Source organism: Mustelus asterias, chromosome 16 (assembly GCF_964213995.1).
Source record: "Mustelus asterias chromosome 16, sMusAst1.hap1.1, whole genome shotgun sequence".
Lineage (NCBI taxonomy): Eukaryota > Metazoa > Chordata > Chondrichthyes > Carcharhiniformes > Triakidae > Mustelus > Mustelus asterias.
This window is the reverse complement of record NC_135816.1, coordinates 34,007,652-34,028,293: the sequence shown is the minus strand read 5'-3', so window position 1 is coordinate 34,028,293 and position 20,642 is coordinate 34,007,652. Positions and strand designations below refer to the sequence as shown.

General features: G+C 43.1%; 1 protein-coding gene across 3 annotated transcripts in view; it reads right to left on the bottom strand.

Annotated features, from left to right (window-relative positions):
• The window catches only part of slc25a48 (solute carrier family 25 member 48), a 68,472-nt gene that overhangs the window by 9,632 nt on the left and 38,198 nt on the right, over nt 1-20,642 (bottom strand). For 2 of the 3 annotated variants that reach the window (XM_078230881.1, XM_078230882.1), the window contains one exon: nt 14,135-14,404. In XM_078230881.1, coding sequence (XP_078087007.1) covers nt 14,135-14,404 — 270 coding nt within the window. Of the gene's footprint in view, nt 1-3,499; nt 3,562-14,134; nt 14,405-20,642 lie in introns of all 3 variants that reach the window. The other variant, XM_078230883.1, reaches the window with a different exon arrangement.

The following is a 20,642-nucleotide window of genomic DNA, read 5'->3' as shown; positions in this document are numbered from 1 at the left end:
GCTGAACTGTCAATAGGTTGGTTGCAATAGGATCAAGGGAGCAGGAGGTTGACAACGTAAAGTTGGAAAAAGCATCAAAGGAGACGAGGTCAAAGAAATCCAGAAAAAGACCTCAGTTCAGGTCTTGGGCAACAGGAATTTCTGAGCAAGTTTGATCAAAAGGGCTGGCATAAGAAGCCAAGTGGTAGAGGTGAAGGAGGAAATTTTCCAGAAAACCATATTTGCATCATCAAACATATTTTTATTGGACTAATTGGCACCACTCATAACGGGCCAACAATGCAGAGGGGCACCCCCGGATGGATATTCGATCGGGTCTCCCCCTGCACAGCTGAGAGACTCACGAATTTCAGAAACTACGGAAGATCCCTAATCTGCCTAGCAACAGCGCATAGCTGCATTTTAAACTGGCCAAGGAAGATCAAGATCCCTATGAAACGAGACAGAGAGTGGGTTATCAAAACCAAGCTATCACTGAAATATTACCAATTCGGCCAAGGCAGACATAAAAATCTGATAAACTAAGAGATAAGGATAAAAGGTTAAGAATGAAATACCCCAGACACCCAACAGGACAGGATGACATTAACACTCAATCTCACAAGCAGGAAACACAGACACGGAACAATAGGACCAATTTAAATAAGAGGACACATAGAGATAGTAATGGGAAACGCATTTAGACACCGGGGCAGGACCAAGTAATCCCATTAACACGAACACACACCATACAAATGCTAATCCATGAAACTTCCTAGGGACTTTTGAAACTGACAGACCACTTTATACATTGTGTAAAAAAAGGCATAATCAAATGTTCCCGCGCGAATTTTGGATCCCTATAAAGATCCAGAGCTGATGTGATTTAATTGAGATCAACGTGGCCAAGCCACTGTTTCTGAGCTGGCTACGGGGGTCTCCCTGGGATCCCAGTAATTGTACAATAAAGACACGCTTTGAACCTTGATTTGCGACTCAACTTCTATTCTGCACTGGTAAGGGATATTTCCCTACAACAAAATGGCGTAGTCACGGCAGGATTTGATATCTGACTTCTGACTGATGGCCACAGTTTGAAAGTCGGGATCAAATTTAAACGAATCTGATACAAATCCAGAGCAGTCAAAGGCGAGTGCAGGTCTCCGTTCAAAGTGAGGTACCTTTAAGGGTTAGGGTTTGTCTGTTTTAAGTATTGTTGTCTTGTAGAACTGTATAATCTTGCCTAAGTTTTTAAATTGAAACAGAAGTCCGCACTAAAGAGGTACAGGTCAGAACGACCGCGTGGAAAAAGGTAAGTAACTTTTAACTTTAATAGGAGTAAAGGACCAGAGGTAAAGATAACAGGTTTTGGGCTATTTGATAACAGGAATTAAGACTAATATAAAGATAAGTACCGCATGCAGAACTAATTGGTGTAACTAACCCAGGATTGTAAATGAAACCGCTGTCTGTGCCAAGGCAATAGGACAAGGGAGTGCTTGACTCAAGGTGCCCTACCCTAAACTGGACGTTAAGAGGAGAAATCTCCCACGCTAAGGTTGGGTTTTGAAGCGGGCGCTAAGAGGCACAGGCACTCAGGGTGCAAGGCACGGACAGTGTAAATCGGGTAACAACACTGACTCTGAAGGGACGAACAACCTCAGAGTCGATACAGTTACTAACTATAACAGGGGCTTTGATAACAGAATACATGTGTGTAAGTGTTGAGGAAAAGGGGACCCGATCCATCCTGACCAAGAGACACGACGACGGAGGATCCATTAGGGACCCGGGCGGAGTTTGATAACCTTGTTCGTCTGTAGGGAACACCACAGCCCATAGCAGGATACCCGGTTTTGGGGTAACGGATCAACCCTGCTAGTGGGGGTGGTGGCCGAGCGGGAGGCGTTGTACTTAGAGGGGCTGGGAACAGGGGCGGACAAACCCACTAAACAACCAGCACACATCCCAATAAGACAACACAAAATAGTCCAAGCGTGAGGTGTCAGGAATAGTTGGGGGAGCCCAGGGGAAAGAGACCCACTGGAACCTCACTACGAGAACCTACAGCAATACAGACGGTGCTGGGGCAGTATCAGTGACAGGAGATAAGGGAGAGAGTTGAGGCACTTTTACTGTAGCAGCCAGCATACGGGGGTTGCAGGACTGCTAGACAGAAAAATGGCAGACCACGTTGTTAAGGGAGAAACTGCAGTAGCTCTCATTTTGAAGTATCTGTTAGCCAGAGAAGCGATTGTTGCAAAGATGAAACGGAATGGGTGGAACGCATCACAAACTTTAGAAGATCAAAGAAAGTGGGTAGACGGAGTTAAACGGGACAAAACAAAAGTAATGGGAGTAATATTAGTGACCCAGTTAGCTGGACTAATTGAGGAAGTAAATGCCTCAATGGAGGAGAGACACAAAGAGACAGAACAAATTAAAGTATTACAGGAGAGAGTGAGGGAATTAGAACACAGAAGACACACTGCGGAGATAACGCAGAGATCAGAGGAAACGGACCCTCGGCGCCCATACGAGTCAGTGCAGAAACATACAGCCACTCCAGCATCAGAAGAAAACGTAGAAAATTATAATCTAGCGCCAGTCACGAGAGGAGGGACGTTAGCACAACCAAAGGCAACCTATAAGCCTTTTACGCCAGGGGAAAGGCAGCAGATGGATAGGAGAGATCTTAGTTTTTGTATTTCAGTGTGTTTGTGAGATCTGGTAGCTTGTCGAATGTAGGTGGTTGTTGTTGTAATTAGATTGAGAGCAGGGAGCTCTTTGTTCCTGTGGAATGTTTGCTACAGGCAGTGGGTGCAGTACATTGCACCTTGGTTTAGCCTCAGGGGGCTGGGAGAGTGTTAAAACTGTTAAAGATTAAAGTGATAGGATTTCTTGAATTTACTTCTGCTTTGAGTTAATTACAGTTTGGAAGAAAGAAGAATAAAAGCGATTGTCTTAATCAATGTTCTGTATTCTCTTTGAATGTTTTACACTCATCCCAGTCTGAAATGATAAGTTTGAATGAAAAAGGATGTACTGTGGAATGACTTTTGGAAGCTTCCATGTGTGTGTGTGTGTGTTTAAACAAAGTGGTTGCGTGGATGCTTTGTTGTTGTTTGTTTTAATGTTAAGAAAGGATTTAAACCTTGGAAGGAAGCATGTGCTCTTTCCTTTGTCTTGAAGTAGAAATTATAAGAGTTAGTTGAGGAGTTAAGAGAAGAAAATAAGTTATTTTGTGGAAAGGTAGAAAAGCAGGAACAAAAGACTGAGGTCTATGAATTAGTTTAAAGTATATCAAGTCAGTGAAATACAGTATTAATCGCAGAATATCGCGATTTGCGAACGTCAGATAGTTTAGTATTCGGAACTAGTTAAAATTATGTACTGCCGTCGGAATTTCATGAGCCATCAAGGTTCAAGGTTTGCCAAATATAAAAGCACTGCAAAGCTTAAAACCTAGCCAGTTAAGAAACCAAAATGTTCCTAATCAAATAACTGGTATGTATTGTACCTGCTTTGATTTTGATTCGGCGCCTGTTACTTTTCCTAGAGTGCGGGGGTTTCGATCTGGAGCTCAGTTTAAAAAAAAAGAAACGGCTTAAATTAAAAGGGTTTGGATATCACGGGTACGATGTGTAAAGTGGTATGATACAACTGCCGCTTGATTATTTTTATTATACAGTATAGCACTGCCATATAGACACAAGAATAACATCAAATCCTGAAAAGCCTTAACCAACTTTGTATGATATATTCATATACTATATTGGGCATTGATAAAGACATAATTATTTTGTGAAGTACTGTGGTGTAGCGCTTGCACGCAAACAAATGATCAAATTAGAGATAGTGTAAGAGTACTCATATAAAGATCGGAACTGTATGGCATGTGATTTTAATGGGGAAAGCGATGTCTTTTGATAAGACTACATACAAATGAATGGATGTATCCGACAATACATCCGAGACCTTAGCACCCAATTGAAGGGGATGCGCCGGTCCGTAATTTCTAATCAGGCACAGGTCGACGCAGAGGGGGACTCAGAAATATTACCAGAAGTCCCAAAAGCCGGGAGCCGGGTATTAACAAAAGTGCTTCCTGCAAAACCAGGATTTGCCCCAAGATGGCACGGACCTTACGAGGTCATTATTAGCGGAGATACCTGTGCCTGTATAGATATAAGGGGACAGGGGGTCTGGAAACACTGGACCCAATTAAAACTATATGAGGACAAATGAACTAAAAAAATACCGTTTTGCTCATTCAACTTCAACAGGAACCAGGACCAGATCTACTATCAAGACGTCGGAACCAACTACTTTTAATTTGATTGCCTGTTTATTTTCTGTATATACTGTAATTGTAAAATACTGTTGAAAAAAAAAGAGCGATATGGGAACAGGGACATATCTGATAATAACCCTGACCATTGTAAATACACTCCAACATATGGGGGTTAGGGGAGCAGAACCACCAATCATGGAAGGAAACCTATTCCTGAAAACACACATCCAGATCTATGGGAATAGGACCGCTTGTTACCCCTCAGCGCGATCAGTAAACTCCCTATTCATCGCAACACCAGGGTGGCTCCCACAAGAGTTATTCACTATTGACACATCGGGGGCACCCTGCAAAGAACATATTGGGTACTTTAAGCAAGGGATACAAGGAAGGTGTGTAGAGCTCACTGAGCCGGGAATTCTAAGGGGGACGGGACCCCAACCGGAGGAGACACATGGGAACTACCCACAATGTTTTAAGGGAGAGGGATGGGGGTGCGTGCATGCCTTTGTCCCTAAAAATGATTCATGCGCTGAGGCACATTGTGCTCTCCAGGAGTGCCGGGTCCGGGAAGGACACTTCACTTGTGACTGCAAGCAACAAAAATGCATTGCAGTCACCGCGGGTAGGCAGCTTATGTGTGGCAAGTGCAACAGCACCCACGTAAGCTCAGCCTCAGGGACATATCCATTTGATTCTCACCAAGAGGTACAATCAAGTGGACAGTCCAGGGGGAGGGAAGGTTCCACAAGATGGGGCCATGCGGTCAAACGACACCGGGGTAATGCATGTTATCGGGTTAAAGACGGGTACGTGTTTTATTTAAAAATGTATATATGACGGCCACAGACAGGCCTCCAAGGTTCTTTTCCGTAGGGACAATCAGACCTCTCACGGTTCCATGCCCAAGCGAAGGGCATGTCCAGAAACGCATAGTGACCAGGGCCATCAGCGCAGAATTTTGCTCCGACTGGCAGGCCCCTGTCACACTAGGGTCTTCTTTAGGATATGGATTTCTGGGGACACTATCCCTGGGAGGCGCCGCAGGGGTGATCAGTGCCAGTAATAGGAACTTCTTCATATGTGGACTGACCATTTTAGGAAACAACACCCTACAAGCATTAGGCGCAATTGACCAAGAACTCGCAGAACTCAGACTATACACACAACAAACGAGATATGCGGTGGACTATCAGCTAGCCAGACAAGGGGGGGTATGCACCATCATCAAGGAAAAATGCATCACATACGTACACGACGAGACACTAAACATAACAGCAGCCATGTCCGGGATACAAAAGCAATTGGATAACTTTAAACAGGGGTTAACAGGGACTGATGGGTGGTTAGGATGGCTGTTTAACACAGTTTGGGGAGCATATATTATGAAGGGATTGATCCTAGTAGTAGCCATCCTGTTCACACTCTGCCTTGGCCTAACCTGTATTAAAGTGATATGTGCAAATATTACATCAAGAATGCTACCCACTGCCAGTATCCAGATGCAAGAACTTAACAACGACCCAGAAGAGGAGGAACAACGGCAAGGACAACAGCTGTACAAATCACTGTTCCTCTGAAGGTCGTCCATGGGGGGTCAGCCATGAATGGCACCCCCTGGACGAGAGGAGGGACTGAAGGAGGAAATTTTCCAGAAAACCATATTTGCATCATCAAACATATTTTTATTGGACTAATTGGCACCACTCATAACGGGCCAACAATGCAGAGGGGCACCCCCGGATGGATATTCGATCGGGTCTCCCCCTGCACAGCTGAGAGACTCACGAATTTCAGAAACTACGGAAGATCCCTAATCTGCCTAGCAACAGCGCATAGCTGCATTTTAAACTGGCCAAGGAAGATCAAGATCCCTATGAAACGAGACAGAGAGTGGGTTATCAAAACCAAGCTATCACTGAAATATTACCAATTCGGCCAAGGCAGACATAAAAATCTGATAAACTAAGAGATAAGGATAAAAGGTTAAGAATGAAATACCCCAGACACCCAACAGGACAGGATGACATTAACACTCAATCTCACAAGCAGGAAACACAGACACGGAACAATAGGACCAATTTAAATAAGAGGACACATAGAGATAGTAATGGGAAACGCATTTAGACACCGGGGCAGGACCAAGTAATCCCATTAACACGAACACACACCATACAAATGCTAATCCATGAAACTTCCTAGGGACTTTTGAAACTGACAGACCACTTTATACATTGTGTAAAAAAAGGCATAATCAAATGTTCCCGCGCGAATTTTGGATCCCTATAAAGATCCAGAGCTGATGTGATTTAATTGAGATCAACGTGGCCAAGCCACTGTTTCTGAGCTGGCTACGGGGGTCTCCCTGGGATCCCAGTAATTGTACAATAAAGACACGCTTTGAACCTTGATTTGCGACTCAACTTCTATTCTGCACTGGTAAGGGATATTTCCCTACAACAGAGGCAACTAAATGATGGTCTCAATCACAAATAGTTACAGCACAGGAGGATATTCAGCCCATTGTGTTTTGCTTTCTCTCTGAAGGAGCAATTCACCTACTGCCATCCGCTTGTAGCCCTGCAGATTCTCCCTTTTCAGAAAGCAATCCATTTGAAACCTCCAATTGGACCTGCCTCCACTACTCTCAAGCAGTGCATCCCAGATCCTAACCATTCACTGAGTGAAAAAGGTTTTCCTTACGTCACCATTTCTTTTTTCCAATCACATTAAATCTGTGTCCTCTGCTTCTCAATCCTTCCATCAATTGCAATTCTTTCTCCCTATCTACTCTGCCCAGACTCTTGAATACCTTCACCTCTCAACCTTCTCCTCTCTAAGGAAAATAGTCTCAACTTCTCCAATCTATCTTCGTAGCTGAAGCTTCTCATCCTTGTAACCATTATCATCAATCTTTTCCACACAATCTCTAAGGTCTTCATATCATTCTCAAAGTACGGCACCCAGAACTGGATATAATACTCAAGTTGTTGCCGGAGCAATGTTTGATACAATTTTACCATAACCTCATTGTTCTTGTACTCTACATCCCAATTAATAAGCCTAGGATATGTAATAAAGCTGTATGCTTTATTAACCATTTTCTCAACTTGTCTTGCCACATTCAATGATTTATGCATATATACACCCATCTATCTCTGCTCCTGTGCCTCTGTTAAGAGTTGGGCCCTTTATTTTATATTGCCTGTTCATCTTTTTTCTATTTAGACAAAACACTTCATACTTCTCTACCATTTCATGTATTTGTCTGTCCGTTTTATCAACTTAACTATGTTCTTTTGAAGTTCTACACTACCATCTTCAAAATTCACAAGACTTCCAAGTTCTGTATTGTGACGTTAATGTACCTTTAAGAGATTTTTTAAAAATCATGTTCTCTGCAATTGTAAACAGACCTTTTGAGTGTTGTTTTCTCATTGTTGCCAAATTGTCTGTAGGAGTCCTTTTATTGTTCCTTCAGTGGTTTAAATGTGGTTTGTTTATTTTTAATTTAAAAACCTCTGTAAATGAGCCTCGATAGTGTCAACAGTCTCATCAAACATTTGGGGCTTCCAGTCAAGCCTGATCCAGATCTCCCATAAAAATAGGAAAAAACTGGAAATGCACAATGCATCAGTCAGATAGGTTAATGTTTGAAGTGAACTACAATGGGCTCAATCCAAATGTTAAGCTACCATTCTTTTTTTACTTGTTCTTCACTCACTATATTTGCTACATTTATTGTAGATTTACGCCATTATGAACCCAACCTTGTCCAAATCCATATACATCTATTGAGCTCACTTGATAAGGATCAGTTTGAGAATCAGGGAGCTTCTCCCTTCCCTTAGGTATCAGTTGTGAGTCAGTTAGTGACACTTCTCTCTGACTCACAAGGATCTGGGTTCAAGTCCGACACTTGGACTTGAGTACAAAAATCAAGATTGGCACACCAGCGCAAGGCTGAGAGCGGGCAACATTGTTGGAGTTGCTGTTTTCTCAATTTGATTTTAAACTGAGACCCCCTCCCCACCCCCCCATTTGCTCAGGTGGATGTTAACAATCCCATAGTGCTCGTCCGAAGATGAGAAGGGGAGTTATCCTTGGTCTCCTGGTTAATATTCATACCTCAATCAAAATCAAAGCACATTATCTTGTCATCAGATTATTGTTTGTGGGACTGTCATGTGTGCAAATTAGCTGCCAATATTTCCACAACAGTGATCCGTTCAGAAGCATTTCATTGGCTGTAAAATGTTCTGCGACATCTGGTGGTTGTGAAAAGCCTGATTAAATGCAAGCCTTTCTTTCTTACCCCCGATCTTGGGAGGATGAGTCCAATTGCAAACACAGTACTTCCACCCTAGCTGAGATGAGTTACCCTAATCTAGACCAGCAATTGAATCAGATACCTTTCTTTTCTGCCAGGGTCAAGTGAGCTTGTGATGAAAGTAATGACGTTCCCAACGAAAAAAACCCCAAGAAATCTGCTACATTAGGATATCAACCAAGTGGGACCCAAAGGTGAAAAGAACATCAATTTTCTAGAAACCTTAAGACTGAGAAGGCAAGATGGTGTGGGCTTATAGTCTGTACATGGAATAGAAATGGAGAACTGAGTGGAGTTTGCACGTTCTCCCCGTGTCTGCGTGGGTTTCCTTCATGTGCTCCAGTTTCCTCACATAATCCAAAGATGTGCGGGTTAGGTGAATTGGCCATGCTAAATTGCCCTTTAGTGTCAGGAGGATTAGCCAGTTAAATAGTGGAGCTATGGGAATAGGACCTGGGTGGGATTGTTGTCAATGCAGGCTCGAGGGGCCAAATGGCTCCTTCTGCACAGTAGGGATTCTGTGATTCTATTCTAACTGGCACGAGGAAGTGAAGAAAGAAAAGTCATCAAAGCAAACCATATTGTCAAATAGCTATCAATTTTACAGCTGAATATTTTAGTAATAGAATATATATAAGCATTCACGAATAGAACATATGCAGTGTACAAAATTAACGAGTACTGTTAGTACTTTAAATACAAATGCACAATTTGCTAATAAACATAGGCACTTTAAATATATACACTGTATATAAAATATATTAAGGAGTCGAACAACACCAGGTTAAAGTCCAACAGATTTATTTGGTAGCAAACACCACTAGCTTTCGGAGCGCTGCTCCTTCGTCAGGTGAGTGGGAGATCTGTTAACAAACAGGGCATATAAAGACACAAACTCAAGTTACAGAATAATGAATAATGATTGGAATGCGAGTCTTTACAGCTAATCAAGTCTTAAAGGTACAGACAATGTGAGTGGAGAGAGCATTTAGCACAGGTTAAAGAGATGTGTATTGTCTCCAAACAGGACAGCTAGTGAGATTTTGCAAGTCCAGGCAAGTTGTGGAGGTTACAGATAGTGTGACATGAACCCAAGATCCCGGTTGAGGCCGTCCTCATGTGTGCGGAACCTGGCTATCAGTCTCTGCTCACCGACTCTGCGCTGTCGTGTGTCGTGAAGGCTGCCTTGGAGAACGCTTACCCGAAGATCAGAGGCTGAATGTCCATGACCGCTGAAGTGCTCCCCAACAGGAAGAGAACAGTCTTGCCTAGTGATTGTCGAGCAGTGTTCATTCATCCATTGTCGTAGCGTCTGCATGGTTTCCCCAATGTACCATGCCTCGGGACATCCTTTCCTGCAGCGTATCAGGTAGACAACGTAGGCCGAGTTGCAAGAGTATGTACCGTGTACCTGGTGACACCATCCACCATGTACACGGTACGTACTCTTGCAAGTCGGCCAACATTGTCTACCTGATACGCTGCAGGAAAGGATGTCCCGAGGCATGGTACATTGGGGAAACCACGCAGACGCCACGACAATGGATGAATGAACACCGCTCGACAATCACCAGGCAAGACTGTTCTCTTCCTGTTGGGGAGCACTTCAGCGGTCATGGACATTCAGCCTCTGATATTCGGGCAAGCGTTCTCCAAGGCGGCCTTCACAACACACGACAGTGCAGAGTCGCTGAGCAGAGACTGATAGCCAGGTTCCGCACACATGAGGACGGCCTCAACCGGGATATTGGGTTCATGTCACACTATCTGTAACCCCCACAACTTGCCTGGACTTGCAAAATCTCACTGGCTGTCCTGTCTGGAGACAATTACACATCTCTTTAACCTGTGCTAAATGCTCTCTCCACTCACATTGTCTGTACCTTTAAGACTTGATTAGCTGTAAAGACTTGCATTCCAATCATTATTCATTATTCTATAATTTGAGTTTGTGTCTTTATATGCCCTGTTTGCTGTTTGTTAGCAGGTCACCCACTCACCTGACGAAGGAGCAGTGCTCCGAAAGCTAGTGGCGTTTGCTACCAAATAAACCTGTTGGACTCCTTACTGTGTTTACCCCAGTCCAACGCCGGCATCTCCACATTATAAAATATATTTGCATTATTTTATTCTACATCTACTTGTTTAATTTACATATTTTATAAAAGACTGGCTGCTGAGCTTTGGAAGGACTCCACCCAAAGTACCTCCATAGGATCACACGCAGCTATTGAAGAAGCGAATGATCAGCTACTACAGATTCATCCTCACAGGACCGAAGAGAGTTCTCATTGGGTTTAATGCAGAATTGGGAGGAAGAGGGTTGTTTATTTCTTGCAGGTACTAAACAATTGAACTGCAGTGCCAATCTGCAACGAGCAAGATTGTGCGTCACAAAACAGATCGTGCAACAACACAAGAGGCCTTTTGGCCCATTTTGCTGCTACCAGCTCTTTGAAAGAGCTATCCAATTCGTCCCACCGTCCTGCCCTTTTGTTGTCACTGTACACTCGAGTGTCACCAGACTGCTCAGCAACATAGATGTTTTAAATGACCTTACATAGAAGGAAAATATCCTTCTCTCGTGAGCCATGTGCACTGGAAGTGGTGGCTAAATACTCCGAGGTTTTTGACAAAAGTTTTTGGCATGCTTAACATTAGCAAGAGATGTCCCTGTGGAGGAGCTGCCACAGATGTGAAGTCCTATGCAAGCTCAACAGCACATTGCAAGATCTGGACCCCAGATCCCTTGTCCCTTCTAGAGCTGCTCACCCCTCACCAGGCACCTCATCATCATCCTCCCTTTCCCTCCTCTGAGGCAGTGATGGGTTTTGGGTGCGAGTCTGAGGAACTGGATTTGGAGGAATCATCTGTAGTGACATGAAAGAGTATTTTCACTAACTGGCCATCCGGGAACTCCAGATTTGTTTTAATTGACTGTTTCAGAAGAGAATCAAAAAAATTATTTTCTTCAAGCATAGTAAATGAGTATAGACAGAGGACATTATAAGTGACTGATTTCAAGACATTCTGGAATATAAAAGACAGTGTGTGATCCTCATTGTGATACTATTCTTTGTGAGTTATAAGTAAGAACATATATAAAATGTGCACCAAGAATTCGCTAGCTCCCTCACCTAGAATGTAAAAACGTTTAGTTAGCTTGTTTTATAGCTATTATTTGGGGATCAACATTGCTATCTTGGCCCAACCTTGTAAAAACAATATTTTTTAAAAGCTGTATGCAAATTTTAACAAACATACATTCTGTCAATAATACACTTCCTGGAGAGTGTAATAATGACAAAATGTCAACATTAAATCTATGATAAAATTGGATGTTATTTGTATAGATAGAAGAGTCGTGTACAATTCCCAGCACTGTTTATTTATGTTTCACATCATGACAGCCAAGGATTTTTAACTGGTCTCTGCTTTGTTGCCAAAATAAGAATGTTTGATATTTATACACTAACTAAATTGAAGACAGGGTTATATTTTAAATGTACTCTTGTGTAGTTTGTCGTGTATTTGTCTGGATGCCTTAATTCATCACTGGTGGTAACCTAAAATGCCTTTCATTGAAAATACAATATCATTCACCAGGAAATATACTTAGTTACCATTCAAAAAATGTCCAAAATGCTATTATGTCTATTGTGGTCTGAGGGTCTGCTCAAAAAAGGTCTCCAATGGTATTCAACACTCCTTGACTGGGAGACCACATGAGCAACCTCATTCTCAGTCTCTGATGATTGTGCACTTGAGCTGACTGTTATAAGGTATGCAGGAGAGGCCAATATTTGTATCTCCCACAGAGTGATGTATTGGATACCTACAAATCCAGACTGTTTTAATGTATTCTTAATTGCAATCAATCTGCAACAGCAAGGATGCTATTTGGTTTATCATTGTATATGCTACAATGCAAAAGTATAAATAAGTGAATGGCTAAAATTTTACAGCATTGGGTATTGAATGGAGAGTTCTAATTTTATGGAATTTGAGGTTAGCTAAAATGTGCCAGCTGCACATGTCAATCTTGTTGTCAACAGCTGTGTACTGCCTGAGATGCACCTATGAATAGCTGAAAAAAATCCAGCAAAGACTGATTGCTTACAGTGTAAACACAAGACAGTGCTTGGAACTGGCTGACCTGTGGACCTCTTTCCACTCTTGAAGTGAAAAAAATGGTTTAACTCAATTATAATAATAGAAACAGACTCGTTTAGCATTGTGTCCTTTCAATGTTAATCTGTCGATCCAAAGATAACCCAGAATGACAAGAATGAAGGTAAAATGTCCATAGGGCTTCCCTTGATTAGCAGCCATAACTTTGGTTGATGATTTGTGTAAACACCAAAGAAATGTAGTAAACAATGTTTACTCTGCGGCACAGTAACTTCATTGCAGTGTTAATGTAAGCCTACTTATAACACTAATAAATAAACTTCAAACTTTAAGTTTCTGCTGAAGTTACGGATGATGATCTGGAGAACCCCATGTGGAAATTAACGGTAAAAGTATGTCTCTTAATCACTTGGGGACGGCAGAGATTAAATGAGTTTGATAGTCTCAATCCATTCCCTTGCAGGTGTGAGCTCATAGGATAAAGGTAAACTTGCAGGTTGAGTCCGTAATTAGGAAAGCAAATGTAATGTTGTCATTTATCTCAAGAGGCTTGGAATACAAAAGCAGGGATGTACTTCTGAGGCTTTATAAAGCACTAGTTAGGCCCCATTTGGAGTACTGTGAGCAATTTTGGGCCCCACACCTCAGGAAGGACATACTGGCACTGGAGCGGGTCCAGCGGAGATTCACACGGATGATCCCAGGAATGGTAGGCCTGACATACGATGAACGTCTGAGGATCGTGGGATTATATTCATTGGAGTTTAGGAGGTTGAGGGGAGATCTGATAGAAACTTACAAGATAATGAACGGCTTAGATAGGATGGACGTAGGGAAGTTGTTTCCATTAACAGGGGAGACTAGGACGCGGGGGCACAGCCTTAGAATAAAAGGGAGTCACTTTAGAACAGAGATGAGGAGAAATTTCTTCAGCCAGAGAGTGGTGGGTCTGTGGAATTCATTGCCACAGAGGGCTGTGGAGGCCGAGACGTTGAGCGTCTTCAAGACAGAAATTGATAAATTCTTGATTTCTCGAGGAATTAAGGGCTATGGGGAGAGCGCGGGTAAATGGAGTTGAAATCAACCATGATTGAATGGTGGAGTGGACTCGATGGGCCGAATGGCCTTACTTCCGCTCCTATGTCTTATGGTCTTATGGTCTAAAACATCCTGTTCTTTAGAAATAACCTGGAATTCTCACTGAAAAGGACCAGGTGTTCCAAATGAAAACTGGCACAGCAGCAGAGTTCTGTTCTGAATTTAGTAGCACACCAAGTGATGTATCTGGCAACGAACCATCAAGGGAGCCAGCAGGCTGCATGTTCACCTTCGTTCTCGAAAGTTTCAATAGCTGGAAAGAAAGCATTGCATATATTTTCTTAAATTTAAAGAACCCTTACCTGCCAAACCACCGGCCAGCCACACACAAAATAGATTGGGTGCCGTGCTCCCCACGGGTGTCATCCAGTCACACAGCAACATGTAAGGAACAAAGTACAAACAATATCCTGGAACATCTCTGAGGTACATGGCTCCGACACCTCGGTACAGTCCACCAATGCCTTCGTTCCGCAGTATCCTGCTAACGCAGTGCACAGGCCCCCTGTATAGAGGCTGATCATTCAGTGCAAGTGAGTGAATGGCACTAGCACCAACCAAGTTTAATTTAGCTGTAGAAGTGTAAAAAAGATTTAGCAACTCTTGAATGTGGTTAATGTTCCAAAACAAATCAGTTTTGTTTTAACTGCAAGTGAAAGACTGCATTACATTCCGAGAATAAGAAATATGACAAAAAAAAATCAAGGTGTAGGAACTTTAGTGTCAATGACAACATTCCACCCACTCTAATTATTACCATAAGATAATTGGAAATGCTTAACATATGGATAGCCTAGCTCCCTGGAGCTATAACTGTGCATAGTGAGGAAAATTTAGAAAGAGCTCACACAAGAATCAATGGTGGAACTCAGCTTTGTCAGGGAGAAATAAAACAGGAGCTAGAAAGGACATACTAAGAAAAGATTGACTCAAAATTCAAAGGCAAAGGAGCCACAAACTGTGATTGCATGATGCCATTGTTTAGGTTCCTCACCATCAGAGGTGGTTGCTGCTAATGCAGGTAAGAGATTGAGGCAGGAAGCCTCAGAATTGAGACGGCCCTCTTCATGCTTATAGCATTTCTGCAGTAAAAACCAGCCACGTTTGCCAGCATGAAGGGGAATCCCTTCACAGGGCAGCCTGTGACCACAACTGTCTGTGGCCATTTGTAAACTGTGGCTGCGGGTGGGGTTTTTCTTTATAAAGCCAGCCGGATTGCTGCCCCCCTTGTCTGGCACCTGGAGGCTGCCTCTATCCCCCCCGATGAAGTTTGGAGGAGGGGGAGTGCCAGTCAACTTCAAAATTCCAGTTGGCAGTGAGAGAGGGGCCTTAATTAGATCCCTTATTATGCCGAATCAGTATTTCACAGCAGAACTGGCATGTTCTAAAATGACCCGCAAGCCAAAACACATCGGCAGGCACACCGGGGCAGGGGGTGGGGGGGGGAGGGGGGGTTGGCAGGATTCTAATGCAGGGGGCGTGGTGGGGCGGTTGTGGTTGACAGGATTCTCTAGCCATTCATACGAGCCGATTCTCCCGTCCAGCTGCAATGAATGAAGATTTGGTTGAGTTCCAAATTTTCCGTCCTCTCCAGCAGTGGCGGTGGGGTGCGAACGGCCAGAGAATTCCGGCCAGGACCGGCCTGCGTCAAGAAATTGCGGGCCTGCCTGCTTCTGGTCCCATCTCCTCCTGTGATCGACAACTCTACCCATTAACCCTATTGTTCTCCCCACAGATGCTGCCTTACCTTCTGAGTATTTTCAGCATTTTCTGTTTTTTTTATCGTAAGGAAGTTCCAATTGTGTACAGGAAAATATTCATTTTTAAGTATTTGTAAGAGTTGAAGTAGCCCTCAGCCCCACTCAAAGAAGTTATGATAAGGTACAATTCAAGTAAATTCTATTTTTACGGAGTTGTATTTCGATTTCTTATATAACTCGGCAATGCAGAATTGTATGGATTACCATGTGGAAGGATAAGAGAAAGGCATAAAAATTGGTTGCTGGAATGAATATTTAGATTCATAAATACCAAAGATACTTAGCTTAGAACTGCAACACATTTGAACCCAACCAGCCATTATTAATTCTGATTGTAAGCACTACCTTTAAAATATATGTTCAAATTCATGTGTACTTTTAATATATTTATGATACCTGATATTCAATAAGGAACTCATTGATTTGTGAAGTTATGAATAAGAATCTGTTCCCTTTCAGGCCAATAAGCTTTCATCAGAACTGGAAAATGTTCAAGGCAAGAGCTGGAAATGGCAATGATGTAATCAATGCTGTAGTGGAAAAAGGGGTGCAGGAAAGGACCTGAGTAGGACTGGACCAAAGAATATTCCATATATCTCACAAAAAGGCAGGCATAGCTGGGACCCAAATTTGGAGGAAGGAAATGTGGAGTGAAAGAAATTTTTCAATGTGAGAGCAGGTTCTGCCTTGCAGAGGGCTGTAGTGGAAGATAGAATCATAAAATCCCTCCAGTGCAGAAGACGCTAGTCAGCCCATTGAATCTGCACTGACTCTCTGACAGCATATCTTATGCAGGCCCTCTGTCCCACCCTATCCCTCGAACCCCACACATGGCTAATCCATCTAACCTACACATCTATGGCAATTTAGCATGGTCAATCCACCCAAACGGCACATCTTTGGACTATGGGAGGAAACCGGAACACCCGGAGGAAACACACACACAAGGAAAAATTGCTGGGCCTCTATTCAATGAAGAATCACAAAGCCCCAAGCTGGACCTAGTGGGGGAAGGAGCTGCAGAGGTGCTCTGGAGGTCTGTGGGGAAACGTATTCTGCTTTTTGTCAGACTACAACTTGGACAACAGATGAGATCAAACACGGTCACATAAATTTCCAATATCAGCGCTTTACAGCAGGAATAAATCAGGAATGCTTTTTGGCATTTTTCTTCCCTGGATTAAAAAAGGCACAAAACCCAACTGGAGTACTCCCATCAGACTGAGGACAACTAAATAGACATTTATCCACTGAACTATCCAGTTGTTATTCTAATATTTCAAAATAATTACTTTGCTTATGGCAGATGGATGAACTGAGAAAAAATTTAAATTACATCTGTTGTGCCAGTTTTTTTTCAAATTCCTTGAAGTCACATTAACCTCAAAAATCAGAACCCTCTTCAACTTGTTCTTTTTTCCCTTAAACCTGCATTGAATAAAATTAATAAAAGCTCGTGGTGCAGGGGGTAACACATTGGCATGGATTGAAGATTGGCCAGCTCACACAGTTGGCATCAATGGGTCTTTTTCTGGTTGGTGAGGTGTGTCAGGTGGTGTGCCGCAGGGATCAGTGATGGGGCATCAACATTTTACAATTTACATAAAATGACTTGGATGAAAGGACTGAAGGTATGGTTACTAAATTTGCTGACAACACAAAGATTGCTAGAAAACTAAATTGTGAAGAGGATGTAAGGAGGCTACTAAGGGACCTAGGTTAAGAGAGTACACAAAAATCTGGCAAATGGGACCATAATGTAGGCAAATGTGAAATTGCCCATTTTTGCAGGAAGAATGAAAAAGGAGAGAATTTGCAGAGCCCTGAGATACAGAGGGATCGGAGTATCCCAATGCATGAATCACAAAAGACAGGACAGCAATAATAAGGAAAGATAATGGAATATTATAGTTTATGAAGGAACTTAATTACAAAAGTAGGAATGTTATGCTTCAGATAAATAAAGTTTATTTATTTGTCACAAGTAGGTTTACATTAACATTGCAATGAAGTTACTGTGAAAATCCCCTGTGTCACCACACTCCAGTGCCTGTTCGGGTACACTGAGGGACAATTTAGCATGGCCAATGCACCTAGCCAGCATGTCTTTTGGACTGTGAGAGGAAACTGGAACACCTGGAGGAAACCCAAGCAGACACGGAAAGAACCTGCAAACTCCACACAGACAGTGACCCAATCTGGCAATTGAACCTGGCTCCCTGGAGCTGTGAGGCAGCAGTGCTAACCACAGTGCCGCCCAGATGTACAGGGCATTGGTGAAACCTCATCTGGGGTACTATGTACAGTATTGGTCTCCTTATTGAAGGAAAAATGTAAATATTTAGAAGCAGTTCAGAGAAGGTTTACTAGACTAATACCAAGAATGGGTGAGTTGTCTTTGAGGGAAGGTTGGAGAAGTTAGTCTGAATCCACCAGAGTTTAAAAGAGGGCAACTTGATCGAAACCTTTAAGTAACTGATGGGTCTTGACAGGGTGGATATTTCCTATTATCGGAGAACCTAGAACTAGGGAGTCACTGGTTAAAAAGGGGTCGGTCATTTAAGACAGAGATGAGGAGCAATATTTTCTCTTAAGAGAGTTGTGAGTCTCTGGAAATCTTTTCTTCAAAAGGCACCCCCCCCCCCTCTCCAATCACAGGCAAAGTGAGCAGTGGGCCCTCTCCCGCTTCCCACCAATTGCCTGCAGCGGGACCCCCCCCGCCACCCCTTTCCTCATCACAGGCAGAGTGGCAGCAGGCCCCTCCTCCCTCCCCGATTGGGCCACCCAGCCAGTTCCCGCCTCTCTAGTCCCTGCCCCCTCCAGGCATGGCCCTATAGGCCCCGCCCCCTGGCACTGCCTGGTGGACATTTCCAAGGTGCCAGGCTGGTGCCAAGGGGGAAGGCTAGCACTGCCAGGCTGGCACTGCCCAAGGGGCAAGCCAAGTCTTGCCCTTGGGTTTGCCCAGGGGGTCTCAATGGCCTCCGGTTCTACTGGCGAGGGCGAAGCGACTGCTCCCCGTTCATGAGGTGCAGGTGTTTTCGTCATCGGGGAGAACCTCTCCCGGTGAGGCCATAAAGGCAAGCGATCCCGGACAATTGTGCGTCAGGCTCGCTAAACACATGCAAAACACTATTTTTATAAATTTAAATAAGCTATTCAGCCTCTCTCCGGAAATACAGTGCCGGTAAGACCACGAGAGACGAGAAATCAGGCAAGATCCTGATTTCTCGGCTCTCATGCCATTTTACCGGCTCCCCCTGCCCATCAATGGACGGGGGCGAGCCGGTAAAATCACAGCGATGGCGTTCAGGGATACACTGCCTAAAAGAGTGGTGGACGTAGATTCAATGTATTTCAAACCCTATAAAAGGGTTGTGAATGTAGCCCAAGTCCATCACACAAACCAGCCTCCCACCCACTGACCCTGTCTAAACTTCCTGCTGCCTTGGAAAAGCAGCCAGCATAATCAACGACTCCACACACCCTGGGCATACTCTCTTCCACCTTCTCCCATTGGGAAAAAGATACAAAGGTCTGAGATCACATACCAGCCAACTCAAGAACTTTTGAATGGACCTGCCATTTATTAAGCTGATCTTTCTCTTCACTCTATCTGTAACTGCAACACTATATTCTTCACCCTCTCCTTTCCTTCTCCCCTATGTACTTTATGAATGGAATGTTTTGTCTGTATAGTATTCAAGAAGCAATACTTTTCATTGTATCCAAATACATGTGACAATAAATCAATCAAATAACAATTTTAAAGGAAATTCGATAAGTACTTGAAAGGAAAATATTGGGGAAAGTGCAGAGGAGTGTGATTTGTTAGGATAGCTCTACCATGCTTGTTAGGAATGCTGAACCATTCCATGATCCTAAACAAGTCACCCCAAAGATCAATGTGTTACTGCCACCAGCAGTAACACATTGACAGTGGGATTGCACTATCATAGAATCATTGAATCGCTGTAGTGCAGAAGGAGGCCATTCAGCCCATTGAATCTGCACCAACACTGCAACTGAATATCCCTGTAACCCCAAGTATTTACCTCGCTAATCCCCCAAACACACACATCCTGGGACACTAAGGGGCAATTTAGCATCGCCAATCACCCTAACCTGAACATCTTTGGAATGTGGGTGGAAAGCAGAGCACCCAGCAGAAGCCCACACATACAGGGGGAGAACGTGCAAACATCAGTCCACACAGGCAATCACCCAAGATGGAATTGAACCTGGGTCCCTGGTGCTCGGAGGCAACAGAGCTAACCGTTGTGCCACCTGAGTGAAGAAATACTGCTAGCAGGAAGCAGGGAAGGATGCCACAATTTGGGTAAGGAGTTGGGGAAACCCTGTGCATTGTTGATGAAGTAACCTGGTGAAAAATTCTGATATGAAAATCGGCTCTTAAATTATGTGTAAGGAAACGTACATTTAACTTGGAGGAATGTTTCAGCTGATAAAGAGATGAAGGCGAGGGGGAATATGAGATACCAAAAGCCAGTAAAACAATGGCATTATTCTTTCTTAAACCAAATAATTTAAATAAATTAGAAGTTAAAACACATATTGATTTGTGAACACAAATTTCAGTCGTCGATTGATCTAATTGTAGTCCAATAATTTCCATCTGGGTTATCACTAAAAATCAAGATGAGGCCAAAGGTGAGGGAATTTTTCAAATACTTTTTAGTCCAACGATTATATAATCAGTGTGACATGTTTATGTAAATGTAATTTTAAATTTGGACAGTAGAAATTATATTCGGGAATTGGAGCTGGCACAACTAAGATAGCAGGAAGTACAGCAACTCAGACAGAAATTGTGCACAGATTTTTACCTTTTATAGATGCAGATAGATATCAAATCAGTGTAGATAAAAACATAGAAACATAGAAAAAACTTCTGGCAGTTTCAGATAAGGTCAATAAAAGGAAAGCTGTTCCATTAGCTGATGTTACCAAGCCTCGGAGTAAGAGGTTTACTGTTTTAGGCAACAGATGCAGGGGAATATGAGGAGGAACTTCTTTTTTTTTTAAACACAGT